Below are 17,116 nucleotides of genomic sequence, written 5' to 3' on the forward strand. Positions count from 1 at the left end.
AGCCTTTACTTCAGTAGAGAATTTTCCAAATTTTTTGTCTTTGAAAGAATCATAGCCAAAGTAGTATTGGGGGGAAGGGTGGGCAGGAGGGAGTGAGTTTTTAATCCCTAACCTTCTGCCCTACTTTTTTTTCTATACCTCTTCCCATTATTATCCCCTTTTGTCTCCTTTTCTCATTATTTTCCTTCCCATTGGGTATTTTCTCATAGAAAGATAGAAAAGGAGATATAGGAATAGGGTGCTTTTAAGTATCCTTATTCAATAGGAAGACATCCAGAATCAGGAAATATACTAGCACGGTTTATTTCACATCATTTCCCAAGATACTTTCTTTGTTCTTCATCCCATTTCTAAGACTTCTTAGTTCTACTTTCCTTTGGTGCCCATATTGATGATAATTCAAAACTAAATTAAACTATTTTGCCCACCAATATTCTCGAATTATCATAGGCAGAAGCTTTCACCTTTGGAAACACTTCACAGTTACTCAGGACCTAGGCTCAGAAAAACTCAAGGTGGTTTGCAGTTTATTTGTAGTAGGAGACTGTGACCACCACTTCTGTATCATGCCACATAGCTTTCATTAAACTAGTTATCCATCGTTTTGGGGACCAGTCCTGTGATTTCATTGGTTACAATCACAATCGGAAAAGGTCAAGGGGTGTGTGTGTGTGTGTGTGTGTGTGTGTGTGTGTGTGTGTGTGTGTGTGAGAGAGAGAGAGAGAATACACACACACACACACACACACACACACACATTTATTGGAAGTATCCCAAAGCCTCATTGAATTTTAAAGATGAAAGGGACCTTATAGATAATCCTTTCCAACTCTTTTATTTTATAGATGAAGAAAATGAGCTATAAAGTAGTTAAGTGACTTACCTAAGGTCACAGCTAGTTAGTGGTAGAGCCAGACCAGAATCCGGATCTCCCAGTCCACTGCTCTTTCTCTTTCCACCCATTGCCATCATTTTTTTAAAAATTCAATTTTATTTTATTTTTAGACTGTCATAACTCTTGATTGCAGCACCAAAACCACTTTAGGCTTATCTTAATAGGCTATGGTTAATGTGGTGACGCTAGGTTAGCATTCAGTGTTTTAGAACTTTAGTGAATTCATCCATCTTTAGTGAATTAAAGAATGCAAGTGAAGGAATGTATTGGAATTCAATACTTACTGAGTATTTTTGATGTGTGAGGCAGTATGCTTTCAACCCTTTCGTAGAAAGGACTGCTTGCTTGTTTTAGAACTTTCCCTAGGTAAAACACATGGGCCCAGTTTTATACCCATGGAACACAAAGGCATGATACCTCTTAATGCTTTCTAGAAATTGGGACTTGGTATCTCCCTTGACAACATTATTTTTGGTTTTCATTTTTCTTTATTTTTTCCCTAGTATCGTCTAGACTGTCACAGCCATCTTCCCCCCAGTCAAGCTGTCCATCTCCCTCCATCTCAGCTGGTAAAGTCATCTCTCCATCCCAGAAGCACAGCAAGAAGGCACTGAAACAGGTAATCAGGCTAGAGTGTGCTCATCAGAAGTGTAGATCCACATTCAACACCATGTGTCTGTTTTCATTCACCCTGAGAAATAATTAGTTAAGATACTTCAATTTGGGAAGGGTTGTGGGGTGGAGGGCAGTATACTTGGAAAATTTCAAATGACTTCTAAAAGCATTAAGACGAAAGCACAAAGAAAGATTAAAAACTGTTATATGCAAGTGGATAAATAATGTACCATCGCTAAACAAAATCAATAACCATTTATATCACACGTGCTTGGAATGACATCTGCCAGGGATAAAGTACAGTTGACTTTCTACTTGCCCCAGAACTTCGTTATTAAAGTTCAGTTTGGTTTTTAAACCAGAAACACTGTTTACCTTTGAAAGTTTTATGAAGGCTTTGAAGAACTTCAAATAATTTCCAATATTCTTAAATGTCAAAGCTCCTCCTTAGTCTATACCCATGGTCATTGATATGCCTTCTTTGCTGAATTATGAAATACAAATGCTTCTTTGAGGAGAAATGTAAGACCAGTTATTTTTCAAGGTTTGACAGTGAATCTGTAATGTGCATAGTAATCATGCAAGCAGTTTTATGTAGGATTAGTTTGATGCTTTGACCATTTCTTTTAGAATGGAAATCTGAATGGGAATGTTAGTACTTTCAAAAAAATTTTGCTGTCTTATGAGTTTCTTTTAGTGATAAGATTTTAATTTTTAAGAATTGCAATACAGGTAATTTGTGGGTTTGGAGTTTTTCAAGTCACAGAGAAAAAGGAGTTGATTGGAATTTTTGTTTAAGAGAACTTTGAAGCTCTTCTGACTCTATGCTTTGTTACATGACCATAGCAGAATGTAGTGGCATGGAAACATTTGATTCAGTTGCCATGGTTAGTCTGTATCGCTCAGTGAGCAACAAGGTTCTTGTCAGTCTGCAAATCTCAGAATATTTTTCAGCCTGTTAAAAAAGAAATGAGAGAAGCAGAATTGAACAAGTGGTAAAACTATTTTAATGCTAATATTTATTGAGTGCCTATTATGTGCAATGCACTAGATACAAAGATGAAACAAGATAATCTCTGTCCATACAGAGCAACTTCAACTTTCCATGGTTTCATTACCCTGCCTCACCTTTTTCTTATCCCAAAGTCTTCTTTTCCAGGTAAATCTAAATGAGATCTGAGCCTGACTTTCAGGCCTACTTTTCTCAGCAGGCAACTAAGAACAGGGAGATCAGGTTCTCTGGCCCTTACATCCTCTATGACAGGAGAACAACCAAGGGTAGGTTTTATGTGAGATCAGAAGCCTGTTCTGGAGTGAGAATTTGGTAGTCTGAGCTAGCCTGTTTTATGTACCTTTAGCCTAATGCACTTTGGGGAATAAAACTTAAGTTTATCGACTTAGAAAAGCCAGAATATAAAGTCTTAATATTCCTTTTTTGACTAAATGGAGGTAAGACTTTCCTACTTTATTTGAGCTTCTAGACTTTAATTCTTCTTATTTTTTTTATTTATTTTTTATTTTTAGGCAATTGGGGTTAAGTGACTTGCCCAGGGTTACACAGCTAGTAAGTGTCAAGTGTTTGGTCGGAGGCTGAATTTGAACTCAGGTCCTCCTGACTCCAGGGCCTGTGCTCCATCCACTGCGCCACCTAGCTGTCCTGCTTCTACACTTTCAAACTAGAAGTTTGTTCTTTAGGTAGCAATTATGAGAGTTTATAGAGACCTTTTAGTTTTTTGCTTTTGGGGTTTTCTTGGATTATAGTATATTAAAAATTCTGTAGACTGGGAATACTAAAAAAGTAAGCAAATACTCTGGAACAACCATAGGGAGCAAACCAGGGTGAGTATAAGTCAGTCAGCTTTCTTCATTACCCATGTAAAAATCTGTTTAGGAAAGAACTTAAGAGGTCTTCTGGTACAACTAACTGAGAATCCCTTCCATTGCTATAGAAGTGCTTGACCCCTTCAGGTGTTTGAAGAACTCTGGTGAGGGGAGCCCAGCAACCATGTGAACAACTGTTCTAGATTACTAATGATAGGAGGAATTCAAACTAAAGCATCTGGGAGTTTGACCTAATACTCTCTGATAGTGAAAGACAGAGCTGGTGTTAAAGGCCTTGGCTTTGGGATATTCTTCCGGTAGAATGTGAATCATAACCATTCTCTAAAACAACTAGAGGTAGATAAGAGCTATCACTAAACATTTCATATGCTTTGACCCATTGCTTGATCAGAATTCTTAAGTGTTTCAAAGTTCTTTTCCTTTATAATATTGTAGTCATATAAATTAATTATCTAGTTGTATTCACTTTTCTTTGGATCACTTCATAGAAGCCCTCCCAGGTTTCTCTGAATCAATTTTCATATTTTTGTAGCACAATAATATTTCATTACTTTTCATGTACAGTAATTTATTCAATTATTGTCCTTTGTTTCCAGTTTTTTGCTACAACAAAAAATGCTTCTATAAATATTTTTGTACATATGGATCCTTTCCCTATTTCTTTGATTTCTTTGGGTTATATTCTTTGATTCTCCACAGGTTTTTAAAGATTCAAACATTGTTGGAGCTAGAAGAGGCATTAAAGCCCATCTAGTCCAACGCCCTCATTTTATAGATGAAAAAACTGAGCCCCTTAGAGGTTCAATGTTCAGGTGATAGAGCTGTAACTTAAACTGAGGTCATCTGACTGCTCTCCTGTGTCCCTTCTGCTGTACACCTGTCTCTTGCTGATAATGACTCTGAAATCCGTCTGTCGATATTTTCAATATCTGGAACAGAGCTCATCTTGACCAGATTATGTGAACTTAAGGACAGCTAACTCTCTTGGAGTTTCCTTACTTATAATGAGTTTCAGTTCCCTTTTAGCCAGTTTTTTTCTGTCCTTTCCAAGTCAAAGAAACAAAAGAAGAGATAAAATAATTTCCATTATCATTGTTCCCTCTTTGCTGAGCACTTGTATGCTTCTTTGAGCTACCTCTTCTCACCAATATGTGTTGCCCCAAAATAAACAACCTCTTTGTTGTTCGTAGCATTTCTTTCCTGCTTCATGTCGTTCTATTCTTTAGCTGTTCTAATGCTACTTTTGGGAGATTATTCTCTGTTTCTATGGTCATCATCTGTTACCTATCTTTTCTTACATTTCTCTGTGTGTGTGTGTGTGTGTGTTTTAAGAAATCTAAGTTGGGGCAGCTAGATGCACCGGCCTTGGAGTCAGGAGGACCTGAGTCCTCAAACACATAACACTCATTAGCTGTGTGTCTTTGGACAAGTCACTTAACCCCAATTGCCTGACCAAAAAAAAAAGAGAGAAAGAAGGATATCTAAGTTAGTGACTTCACATTCGTCCAGTCAAAAAGCATTTATTAAGGACCCCTGTGTGCCAGGCACTGTAATAAGTGATGAGGATTCAAAGAGAGGCAGAAAAGAGTCCCTAATCTCAAGGAGCTCACAGTCTAATGAATCTTGTTTAGGTAGCTCCCCCTTTTCCCATCCTTCCCATACTTCCTTCCCTATAGAAGGTAAGTCCAGAGGATTCTTACCTTTCTCTCCTTGAACATCCCAATATCTAAGGTACACATCAGACAACTTACTTCCTCTAGGAGATGACAGGCTTGCCCTGGCTCCTGAGAGATTAAGTGACTTCTAGTCACACAGTCATTATGTGTAAGAGATGTTGCTTGTTTTCAGCTTTTCTTGACTTTGAGGCCAATTCACTCTCTGCTACACTATGGCTACCTCTCTGGTTTCATTTGTCTTCATCCCAGTGCTCTCTCTTCACCATGCTCTCCTCCACTCTGGTTTCCTGGATTTCTTCACCTCAGTATATCTTCTTAATGTACAATTCTGCTCTTCTCCATTAACCAACCTCTCTCCCTCCCTTTTTAATCTATCCTTTTGCTGTTGATGAAGTACATACACTTTTGTATTACATCATGGGCTATACCATGCCAAGTCATAGTGGTGCCTCTGAGGTCAAATTTACCTACTTTCCTTAGGATTTTTAGTTCATCTTGATTGTTGCAAATAAGTTATACTTTGTTTATGTTATGTCTGCGGTCTTAGTTTTTACTGCTGGCGTCTTCCTAGGATTTTGTCTCCTGTGAAATTCATAGAGCATTGACATATATTTAGCACTGGAAAGGACTTCACAGGTTAAGTAGTCTAATCTCCACATTTTGCAGATAAGGATACTGAGGCCTAAAGAGAGAACTTAAGTTGCCCACAGTACCACAGATTTGAACCCAGGTCTTCTGATTCCACTTCCATTGTTCTTTTTACTGTATTTGGCTGCCTTTCTGAATTTTTATACCATTCTTATAGACTAGCTGGAAAGGTAGGGTCAATGATAGCATAAATATGTTAGAGATGTTTGCATGATAGGACCCATACACAGAGCAGTCATTACTGTATTGATGTCAGCTTACAGAGCTGTCTTTAATAGGATGGGTCTTTGACCTTGTGCCATGTAATTGTTATTAATATCTTTGATAAAGGAATAGATGGCCCATTTATCAAATTCATTAATAATGATTTGCATATGGTACAAACCTGGGAATGATAGCTAACTTACTCGGTCGGGATAGAGGATGAGATCCAAAAAGATTTTGACCGACTAGAATATAGCCCAAATTAAATAAGGTGGGATTTTTGGATATCTGCTGTTCTTCTTTCTGTGTAATAGCTACCCTCTATAGTAAGCTCTTAACCTGGAGTCCTTAAACTTTTTTTAAAATGTTCTTATGGCTATATTTCATTATAATTGGTTTTCTTTGTAAAATCTTGTGTATTTTATGCATTTAAAAAATTTATTCTGGGAAAAAGATTCTATAGGCTTTACCAGGCTGTCAAGGAAATCTGTGATAATAAGGGTAAGAATCCCTCCTTTATAATACTTTGCATATACATATGTATGTGAGATGTCTGTGTCTGCATATAAATATAGACATAGCTGTTTAGGCAAGTACTCTTGTATTACATTTTTACCAGCCTTTGGACAAGCCCATCATTCCTCTATTTTAAAATATAATTCAGAAATAGAAATCCCATAGTGAGGACTTCTCTTTTTAACTCTCTGTTCACTTTGCAGATCTTCCTCTTCTCTCCTCACATCTTCTCCTTCAATACCTTCAATGGTGTTTATTTTCAAACCATTGGGTTACATCTCAAACATTCTCTCAAATTGTTTGTAGCTTTATCTCTTGAGTATCTTCAAACTAGAGACTTTTCTATATATGTTTGCATCTATACTTTATAAACAGTGTTCAAATAATTTTCTCTGTAAAGCAGATTGGAAGTTCAAAGTCTTATTTTTAATTCTAGCTTTGCTATTCATAAAAGTAAATTTGGGATAGAAAACTTATCTGAATCCAACTTTCTATTATATTGCATGTTGTTCATATTTCTGCCAACCAAAAATGTTAATATTGTTGAAGAACTTGGAATTTCAGGGATAAAATGAGATTTTGTATGTGGAAGTTCATTGAAACTAGATCACAATAGGGGCATAACTTTATTTCATGATTCATAGATATGTGCTAAAATATTTGCTGAATGAGTAATAGTTTCTTAGCTTTAAAACATAGTTATGTTTTGTGCTCTATTACCCCTTCATCTTTGGAAACTCTCTTGATAGTTAAGTGATGTTCTCTTTATAGGCTTTAAAGCAGCAGCAGCAAAAGAAACAACAGCAGCAACAGCAGCAGCAGCAATGTCGAACAAGCATGCCCATCTCCTCTAATCAGCATCTTCTGCTGAAGACAGTCAAAGCAGCTAGTGACCCTGTGCCCGCTAAACCTGGTAAGCAGACTGACATTATCTTCAGGGGATAGATAGAGTCTTTGTACCTTTTCTTCATATTACAGTGCCATTTTTCCATGTGCTGAGCCAAAATTTTATTATTTATGTTGATATATAATAAATCCCTTACTACCTTCCCCTCTTATTCCCTCTTCAGTTCCTCTTGTGCACCACCATGCACATACAACATAACCTCTATAGAAATCAAATGAGAAGAAAAGTATATGGAGAAAGCTCTTAGGTGTTAAACCTTGAAAAAAACTTAGGGAGACATCAAAGGAATTTGCACAGAATGATTCAGTTAATGCTGTTCTAATAATATATTGGAATCATCTATTTAGCAGGCCTAGGAAGTGACTGTCTTCGTAAAGACTGTTCATTTTTGTTTTATATACATTTATTTTTGAAGTTAGGCTCAGGCCTGATTGAAATTAAGCCCCTTTTATCTTGTACTCTTTGATTTAGTTCCATTTTTGTTTAAGCTGACAGTAAAAAGAAAAATAATAATAATAATAATAATAATAATAATAATAATAATTTTTCTTGGAATAAATTCTGCTATTGCATTCCCATGGGGAGATATGCCCAAGTCTTTTGGGCTATCAAAATAAAAACCGTGCTGTGTGTAGAAATTTTCTTTTCCCCTATAAAGTCCAGTTTGCTACTAATCATTAGGCTGATTATATGGGGTAACCAAGCTTGCTTTTGATGTTTTAAGAATCTTAACTGTAATGTGCAAGAAAGTATGTATATGTAAACAGTGTTGTCATGGCAACCCCAGAGAGTGGAGTGCCTAAATCACAATGTCTTCTTCATAGACAATTAGTATTTGTTTACTGATTTATTGAAATATGGTCATTAATTTCCCCTAGCTCTTCGGTGTGACTTTTATTTAAGTCTCTTTCTTTTTTCCAGCTGTGTGGGAAGGAAAGCAGTCAGATGGACAGTCAAGCAGTCCCCAGAATTCAAATTCTAGTTCCTCTTCTTCAGTTAAAGTTGAAAACCCCTTGCCAGGTTTGGGGAAGAAAGCATTCCAGAGATCTGACAGGCTTCATACAAGTGAGTTCTTTCATATTACAGACTTTGTCGATACTGACATTATGACTAACGGCTGAGTGGAATGTAGCAGCAAAACTCTTAGTTATCATATTTCATCATCTTATCTACCAGATTATCACGTGAGGTCCTCAAAAGACAAGATGTATTTTTTTTTATTATTCTCTCTTTCTCTAAGCCTCATTCATAATTCCTATCAAAAACAGAAATGTGATTATTTTGATTTTTTTTTTAATTTGCAAAGTCCATGATGGATTTTATCAGTCACTGTAATCTTTACTGAATTTTCACAGTCTTCTGCTTATTTATCAATTTTTTTTTCTGGATAGGTTTTATTCTAAAATTGAAGTAACAAAATTTGCCTTTCAGTTATGTACAAAATCCATATTCACACTTTATTTGAATATAACCTTTTTCATCTTTAGTGATTACATGGTATGTTATTTATTAGAGCATGAGGGATGGAAAAGACTTTCTATAAGCTTTATATATAAGTATATAGATATTTGAAGACTTTTTCTACTGTTATTAGGGACATGTGCCCTGTAATTATTTGGTTAAGGATTTGGAACTTTGGAAACTTAAGTAAATAAAAATAGGAAAAAGTAAAATCTTTATGATGTGAATGAAAGACATTGTCAGCTACTTGTGCTATACCAGATAGTCCACTTGTAGGGGCTTCTATTCTTTAGGAGATGATTGTATTGTGAGGAGCGTGGTAGAAAGGAAAAAGATGCTGACTTTAGCATTGAATGACCTGTAAAATCACTTACCAGCTTTGTGAGCATGGGTAAGTTACTTAACCTTTCAAGGGCCTCTTCTGCTAATAAAGAGATAAAACTTGTCTTCCTTAACTCCTAGGGTAATTATGAAGAAAGGGCTTTGTGAATAACATTGCGTATGAAGATTAATCAGAGCAGGAGATTCCAAGTACCTTAAGGCTAATAAGAAAATGAGAAAGGACCAGAATAAAATGTTCTCTATTTACAGATTTATTGTTCATATTCCTTGTAACATTTTTTTCAGGGCAACTGAAAAGGACTAAATGTGCTGAAATTGATGTTGAAACACCTGATTCTATCCTGGTTAACACCAATCTGAGGGCTCTAATTAACAAACACACATTTTCAGTCCTTCCTGGGGACTGCCAGCAGCGACTTTTGCTTTTGCTTCCAGAGGTGGATCGGCAGGTGAGTGAAGTGAGCTTAAAACTTCTGTTCCTTTTCTGTGGCATCTCTCTACAAACTCCTTCAGAATCTTGATGGAATTCTTTCTGTAGCTTTTGATGTAGCTCACTTGTAAGAAGGCAGTGAGGTGCAGTCAGAATGGGAAGCCTGGGACCTGAGTTCAATTCCCAGCTCTCACTACTCAGGTGACCTTGGGCAAGTCACTGAAACTCTGAATGTAAACTTCTTGATCTATAAAAATGAAAGTGTTGGGCTAGAAGAATTCCAGCACTAGGTTTATAATGCTGTGAGGTTAGCAAGCTCTTCTTAATTTCCCTGTATTAGCAACTTGTGAACCAGACAAACAGTGAAATTGTTTCTAACCTTCCAGGAACTTCTAGCCTACTGGCAAGGTACATTCTATACTCTTGTGACAAGTACAAATAAATAGTATTAGGAGAGAAAGAACACTTAACATTATACCCAGCCTGGCCTCAGCCTTGGATCAGTCCCAGTATTCATCACCTTTCACTCTCCTGTACATGTGCTGCTGAACAAAGGAGGAGAAAATCACACAACTATTCTGACCAGGTCCACTATAGATTTATGCTGTACATCCTCAACTGGGCCCTTGCTGCTGCTCGACAGTCTTTCTTCCTCTTTTATCAACTCACTGTCCCACTCTCCACAGTGGCTCTTCCAAACCGTTTCGTCTTCTCAAACTTCACTGACTTTCTCCTACTCTCTCAGCTAAGAACCTTGCCTTGTATTTTACAGAAAAAAATAAGGCTATTTGCCATGAACTCCTTCTTTTCCTCTCTTCACCTATCCCTCAGGTGCCTTCTGCCACTCTTTTCTTTCATCCCTGTCTCACACGATGAAGTGGCCTTACTTCTTACCATGGCTGTTACCTACTTGTTCATGTGATCTCATTCCATCCCATCTCTTCCAATAGATTGCTCCCTTTGTCATCACATTTTTTCAGTTATTTTTAATCTCTCTCTGTCTGCTGGCTCATTTCCTACTAATTACAAACATACCCATGTCTCCCCCTCCTGAAAAAACTCTTACTTGATCCTTCTATCACTTCTAACTATTATCCTAAATCTCTTCTGCCTTTTGTTAGCTATGCTACTTACAGTAGATGCATCCACTTTCTACTTTCTCTTGGTTTTCCTCCTACCTATCTGACTGCTCCTTCTCAGTCTCCTTTGCTTGGATCCTTTTTCAGATCACACCCTCTATCTATAGGTGTCCCTCAGTTTTGTGTCCTGAATCCTTTTCTCTTCTCCTTCTATAATACTTGGTGACCTCATCAGCTCCCATGGATTTAATTACCATCTCAATGCTAATAATTGTTTTTTTAAAATTATTTTTATTAATTTCATTAAATATTTCCTTATTACACATAATTTTTTTAATAATCATTTTAAAAATTTTGAGTTCCAAGTGCTCTCCTTCTCCTCACCCCTAATTGAGAAGGCAAGTAATTTGATAAAGATTATACATATGTGGTCATATAAAACATTTCCATATTAGCCATGTTGCAAAAGAAAACAGACCAAAAAACCAAGAATAATAAAGAAAGTGATTTAAGTACTCTATTTCTTCTTCTATTAATCTGGGCAGTTTATGTTTTTGTAAATATTCATCCATTTCACCTAGATTGTCAGTTTTACTGGCTTATAATTGGGCAAAATAACTCCTAATAATAGCTTTAATTTCATCTTCATTGGTGATACATTCACTTATTTTATTTTTGAAACAAGTACTTAGGGTTTTTTTTTTAGATCAAATTAACCAATAGTTTATCTATTTTTATCTCCCCTCCCCCCAATAGCTCCTAGTTTTATTAGTTCAATGGTGTTTTTTTTTTTTACTTTCAGTTTTATTAATCTCTTCTTTGATTTTTCAGGATTTCCATTTTGATGTTTAATTGAGGATTTCTAATTTATTGGTTTTGGGTTTTGTTTTAGATGCATGTCCAATTCATTGATCTGTTTTATTTCTTTTTTATTGATATATGCATTTAGAAATATAAATTTTCCTCTAAGTTCTGCTTTGGCTGCATCCCACAAATTTTGGAATGTTGTCTCATTGTTATCATTCTCTTTAATGAAATTATTGATTGTTCTATGATTTATTTTTTGACCTGCTTATTCTTTAGGATTAGTTTATGTAGTTTCCAATTAATTTTTAATCTGTGTTTCCAAGGTCCTTTTTATTAAACATAATTTTTATTGTAACATGGTCAGAAAGGGGTGCATTTAATATTTCTCCTTTTCTGAATTTGGTTGTGAGGTTTTTATGCTCTAATATGTAGCTATTTTGTACGAAGGTGCCATGTACAGCTGCAAAAAAGGTATTTCTTTCTATTCCTATTAAATTTTCTCTAGAGGTCTGTCATCTCTAACTTTTCTAAGATTCTGTTCATCTCCTTGACTTATTTATTCTATGTTTAGATGTAGCTAGCTCTGAAAGGAAATTTCCTTTACTGTCCATTTCCTTTAAGAATCTGGCTGCTATGCCATTTGGTGCATTTATGTTTAATATTGCTATTACTTCATTGTTTATGGTGCCTTGGAGCAAAATGTAGTTTCCCTGATTATCCCTTTTATTTAGGTGTGTTTTTGTTTTTGCTTTGTCTGAGATCATTATTGCTACTCTTGCCTTTTTTACTTCAGCATAATAGCTTCTGTTCCAGCCCCTTGCTTTCACTTTGTTATGTGTCTCTTTGTTTCAAGTATGTTTCTTGTAAACAACATATTGTTGAATTCTAATTTCTAATCCATTCTGCTATCTGTTTCTGTTTTATGGGTGAGCTCCTCCCATTCACATTCACAGCTATGATAACTAACTGTGCATTTCCTTCCATCCTATGTTCTTCTGGTTATCCTTCTCTCTCTTTCTCTTTCTCCAATTTAGATGTGAGGGAGGTTCAAGTATTGCCACCCCCACACCATTTCCTCCTCAACTATAAAAGTTCTTCCTTGCATATCTCTTTTATGTGAAGTAATTTCCCCATTCTTCCTCTCCCTTCCACTTCTCCCAGCATCTCTTTCTTCCTTATTTTTTTCTTATGTCATCCCAACATAATAGACTTACGCCTCATTCTATGTCAAATCCTCCTAACTGCCCTAATAATGATAAAGTTCTTAGAAGATAACATGTTTCATTTTCACATATTGAAAGGTAAACAGTTTAACCTTGTTGAGTTCCTTAGGATTTCACTTTCATTTTTACCTTTTTATGTTTCTCTTGATTCTTATATTTGAAAGTCATATTTTCTATTCAACTCCAGTCTTTTCATCAGGAATGCTTGAAAGCTCTCTATTTAATGAAATTAAATTAAAGGATTATACTCAGTTTTGCTGGGTAGGTTATGCTTGGTTGTAATCCTAGCTCCTTTGCCTTCTGGAATATTATATTCTAAGCCCTCCACTCCTATAATGGGGTAGCTGCTAGATCTTATATGATTCTGACTGTGGCTTCATGTTAATCTGAATAGTTGCTTTTGGGTTACTTGGAATATTTTCTCCTTGACCTAGGAGCTATGGAATTTGGCTGTGCTATTCCTGGGAATTTTTATTTTGGGATCTCTTTTCAGGTGGTGTTAATAGATTCTTTTGGTTTTTGTTTTACCCATCTGAGATATTGGGGCCAGTTTTCCTTTATAATTTCTTCAGATATGATATCTAGGCTTTTTCAGGTAACCTTAATAATTTTTAAATTTATCTCTCCTCAATCTATTTTCTGTGTCAGTTGATTGTTTTATTGCTTCTTGATGTCTCATGTCGTCATAACTTCCATTTCCCCCAGTTCTGATTCTTAAGGAATTATTTTCTTCAGTGAGCTTTTGTACTTCTTTTTCCATTTGGCCAATTTGCTTTTTTAATGTATTATTTTATTTAGTACTTTTTGTGCCTTTTTTTTTACTGAGCTGTTAATTATCTTTTCATAATTTTCTTCCTTTGCTTTCATTTCTTTACCTAATTTTTCCTTTACCACTTTTATTTGATTTTGGAGATCATTTTTTCAGCTCTTCTAGGAATTTGTGTTCGGGCTTGTGTCCAATTCACATTTTTTTTTCTTTGAGCTGTTTGACATAGTTGACTCCTGAGTTTGTCTCTTGATCTTCCCTTTCATCACAGTAGCTTTTATGGTCAGGTTCTTTTTTGTTGTTTGCTCATTTTCCCACCATATTTTTTATTTGGAACCGTATGTTAATGCTATAACTGCCATGGGGGTTGGGGAGTGAACCTCTGTCTCAGACTTCAGGCTCTTTCACAATGCTGTTTTCAGAGCTAGTTTTGAGGATTTGCAGGTTTTTGGTAGATTTGATAGATTGTTTTAATTTTTGTTTCCATCTAAGATACCGGGTTTTCTTTAATAATTTCTAAAGATGTGATATCTAGGCTTTCATCTTGGCTTTCAGGTAGCCTAATAATTCTTAAATTTATCTCTCCTCAATCTGTTTTTTTGTGTCAGTTGATTGTTTTATTGTTTCTTGATGTCTCATGGAGTCATTAACTTCCACTTTTCTCAATTTTAATTTTTAAGGAATTATTTTCTTTAGTGAGCTTTTGTCCCCTTTTTCCATTTGGCCAATTTGCTTTTTTAATGTATTATTTTGATTTGAGGTGTTTGATCTGGGCAGAAGTATGGTCACTGTTCTTTTGTTTTCAATCTGCTCCTTAGGAGACAAAATAATATGACCCTGATCTTTCGGGCCTAGAAGTGGAACTGCCCCTCCAGTCTTCTACTCTCACTTGACTGAAAGTGCTCCTCTCTGTCCATGGACTATGACCCAGAAGTGGGTATAGGCAGTGTAGTTGCCAAACAGATTCTGGTCCTGCCTCCAGTGCTAGCACATGGGTCCCGTCCACTGTAAACTATCTCTGTCCAGTTGCCAGGTCCCCTTACCATCTCTGGCTTGAGAGCTCCCAGAACTGCTACTGCTTCTGTCGCCACCACATAGTCCCACCATTGGTGTTTCATCCACGTGGGCTCCAGCCCAGACTCCTCCCCCTTTGTCACAGATCCCTCTCTCTAACTTCTTAAGTTGGCTGGAAGAATGTCTTACTCTAATGTTTTGTTGGCTTTGCCACTCCAAAATTCAGTTCAAGGCCTTATTTTAAAGTTGGTTGAAGGGGACTATTGGAAGAGCTCAGCTTTCTCTATTCCGACATCTTGGCTCTGCCATCAGAAAGTCCTAATGATTCTTTTATTTTTATTTTTAAAGTTAATTTAGTTTCAGTTTTCAGCATTCACTTCCATAAGATTTTGAGTTTTTAATTTTCTGTCCTTCCATCTCCTTCCCTCAGTCCTCATGATTCTTAAATCTACCTAATTTGCCTCAATCTCTTTGCTGACTTCCAATCTTGCATCTCCAACTGCTTTTTAGATATCTCAAATTGGATGACCAGTAGACACCTTAAATTCATTATTCCAAAATAGAACTCATTTTCTTTCCCCCTAAACCTCTCCCCACCCCTATCTTCCCAGGCTTTTAGGCTTGCAAACTAGGAGTTGTCTGTGGACTCCTTACTATTTCTCACCAAGAGCCCTCCCCCATCCAATCTGTGAAGATTGTTGATTTCACACCTTTCCAAAATCTCTCAAATGTGATCTCTTCTCTGACTCTGGTGCAGGCCCTTATTACCTTACACCTGGATTATTGCAGTAGCCTGCTTGTGGGTCTGCCGGCCTCAAGTCTCTTCCCGCTCTAGTGATTTATCAAATGCACATATCTGATCATGTCACCCCCTACTCAAACTCCAGTGGCTTCCCATTGCCTCTAGAATCAAATACAAAATGTTCTATTTGGCATTCAAAGCCCTTTAAAAACCTAGCCTCCTTCTACCTTTCTAGTCTTCTCAGGCCTTACTCCCCAGCATGCACTATTTGATCCAGTAACATTCATCCCCCGGCTGTTCCATGAAGAAGACACTCCATTTCTTGGCTCTGGGTGTTCTCTGGCTATGCCCCATACCTGGAAACCTCCCCCTTCTCCACTGTGACTACTAACCTTCCTGTTTTCTTTTAAGTCCAACTAAAATCCCACTTTGTGGGGCAGCTAGGTGGTGCAGTGGATAGAGCACCAGCCCTGGATTCAGGAGGACCTGAGTTCAAATCCGGCCTCAGACACATAACACTTACTAGCAGTGTGACCCTGGGCAAGTCACTTAACCCCAATTGCAAAAAAAAAATAGAGAGTGTGAGTGAGTGTCAGGTAGAAAATAAGGTATATGAGAGAGACTATATCTGGAAAGGTATGGTGGAACTCGGTTATGAGAGGCTTCGGTGCCAAATACAAGATTTTGTATTTTCTTTTAGAAGCAAAATGAAGCCATGGAAGCTTTTTGTTTTGGGGAGTGATGTGGTCAAACCTTTAGTTTCAGACTATTGATTTGGCAACTCTATGAAAAATGGATTAAAGAGGACATAGATAAGATGCAGGGAGACCAGTTAGAAGAGTGATGCATCAGTCTTGAGGAGTATCAGTGACCTGAACTTAGGATGATGATTATGTGAATGGACAGAAAGGAACAAATATGAGAGGTGCTATAGTGCTAAAATAGACAAGACTTGGTAGTTGATTGGATATGGAGGTGGGATGTGGTAAAGATTGAGAAGGACCCTGAAGTGTAAGCCTGAAGGATGATGGTACTGTAGTCAGAAATTGAGACATTAAGAAAAGGGGTAAGTTGGTGCCACAGCCGAGGTGAAAAGGGAGAGGGGGCACTCTGTGTGATTATGTGGAAAGGTTTCAAAATGTCAAGTTTGCCCATGGAACATCCTGGTGGATACATCCATCAGGCTGTTGGTGATGCAGTATCAGAGGTCAGGAAAAGGAAGATACAATATATGTATATTTGGGAGTCATCTATATCAAGATAATAATTGAACCCTTGGGAGCTGATATCCAAGAAATAAAGTATACGGAAAAAAGAGGGCCCAGGCCAGGTCTTTGGGGGAAGACCCACAGTTAGTTGGCAGGACATGCCTCCCCTTGCAGGATTATTATTACACGAAGGAGCCAAAGAAGGATTGTTTGGACAGGTGGGAGGAATACCTAGGGAGATTAGTATCATGAAATCCTAGGATGGAGAATACTTTGGTCCTTTTTAAGTCTAATTATTTTGGGAAAATTGCCAAGAGTAATAATATACTCTGATCTCTCTCAGAGGATGTTCCTTCTTCCCTTCTTGTTGCTAAGAAGAGTTCCAGCTTAACTTGAAAGGATTAGAAAGTCCAAGGATTCTAGAGCACTGTAAGTGCTGTTTGAAAATTGCTCACTGAAATGAATTTTAGGGATAATAATACTCCCTACTAGGTGCTGTGGTGCTATAAAACCCCTTCTGGGTATTTGGTGACAATCCTGTCTTAGTTATGGGTTGCACGCTTATCCAAAAAACTGTTTTACAGAGAACTTTCACAAGGTAGTAAGTACTAATATGGTAGTCAAAAGAAGTGGTGTAAGGTATCTCTGAAGAACTTTAATATTGACTGTGAGACATGGGAAACTGTCTAGCATGGTGTGCCTGCGTCAAAACAGGCTCTCTTCTCCATTAGCAAAGCAGAA

At 37.0% G+C, this 17,116-nt stretch overlaps 1 protein-coding gene across 1 annotated transcript in view; it reads left to right on the forward strand.

The window, feature by feature from the left end:
• The window catches only part of ASXL2 (ASXL transcriptional regulator 2), a 168,049-nt gene that overhangs the window by 132,640 nt on the left and 18,293 nt on the right, over positions 1-17,116 (forward strand). The window contains 4 exon segments of the mRNA XM_078149816.1: positions 1,399-1,514; positions 7,168-7,309; positions 8,225-8,368; positions 9,392-9,555. Of these exon segments, the coding sequence (XP_078005942.1) occupies positions 1,399-1,514; positions 7,168-7,309; positions 8,225-8,368; positions 9,392-9,555 (566 nt within the window).

Source organism: Phascolarctos cinereus, unplaced genomic scaffold (genome assembly GCF_003287225.1).
Source record: "Phascolarctos cinereus isolate Bilbo 61053 unplaced genomic scaffold, phaCin_HiC Scaffold_2;HRSCAF=192, whole genome shotgun sequence".
In the NCBI taxonomy this organism is placed as follows: domain Eukaryota; kingdom Metazoa; phylum Chordata; class Mammalia; order Diprotodontia; family Phascolarctidae; genus Phascolarctos; species Phascolarctos cinereus.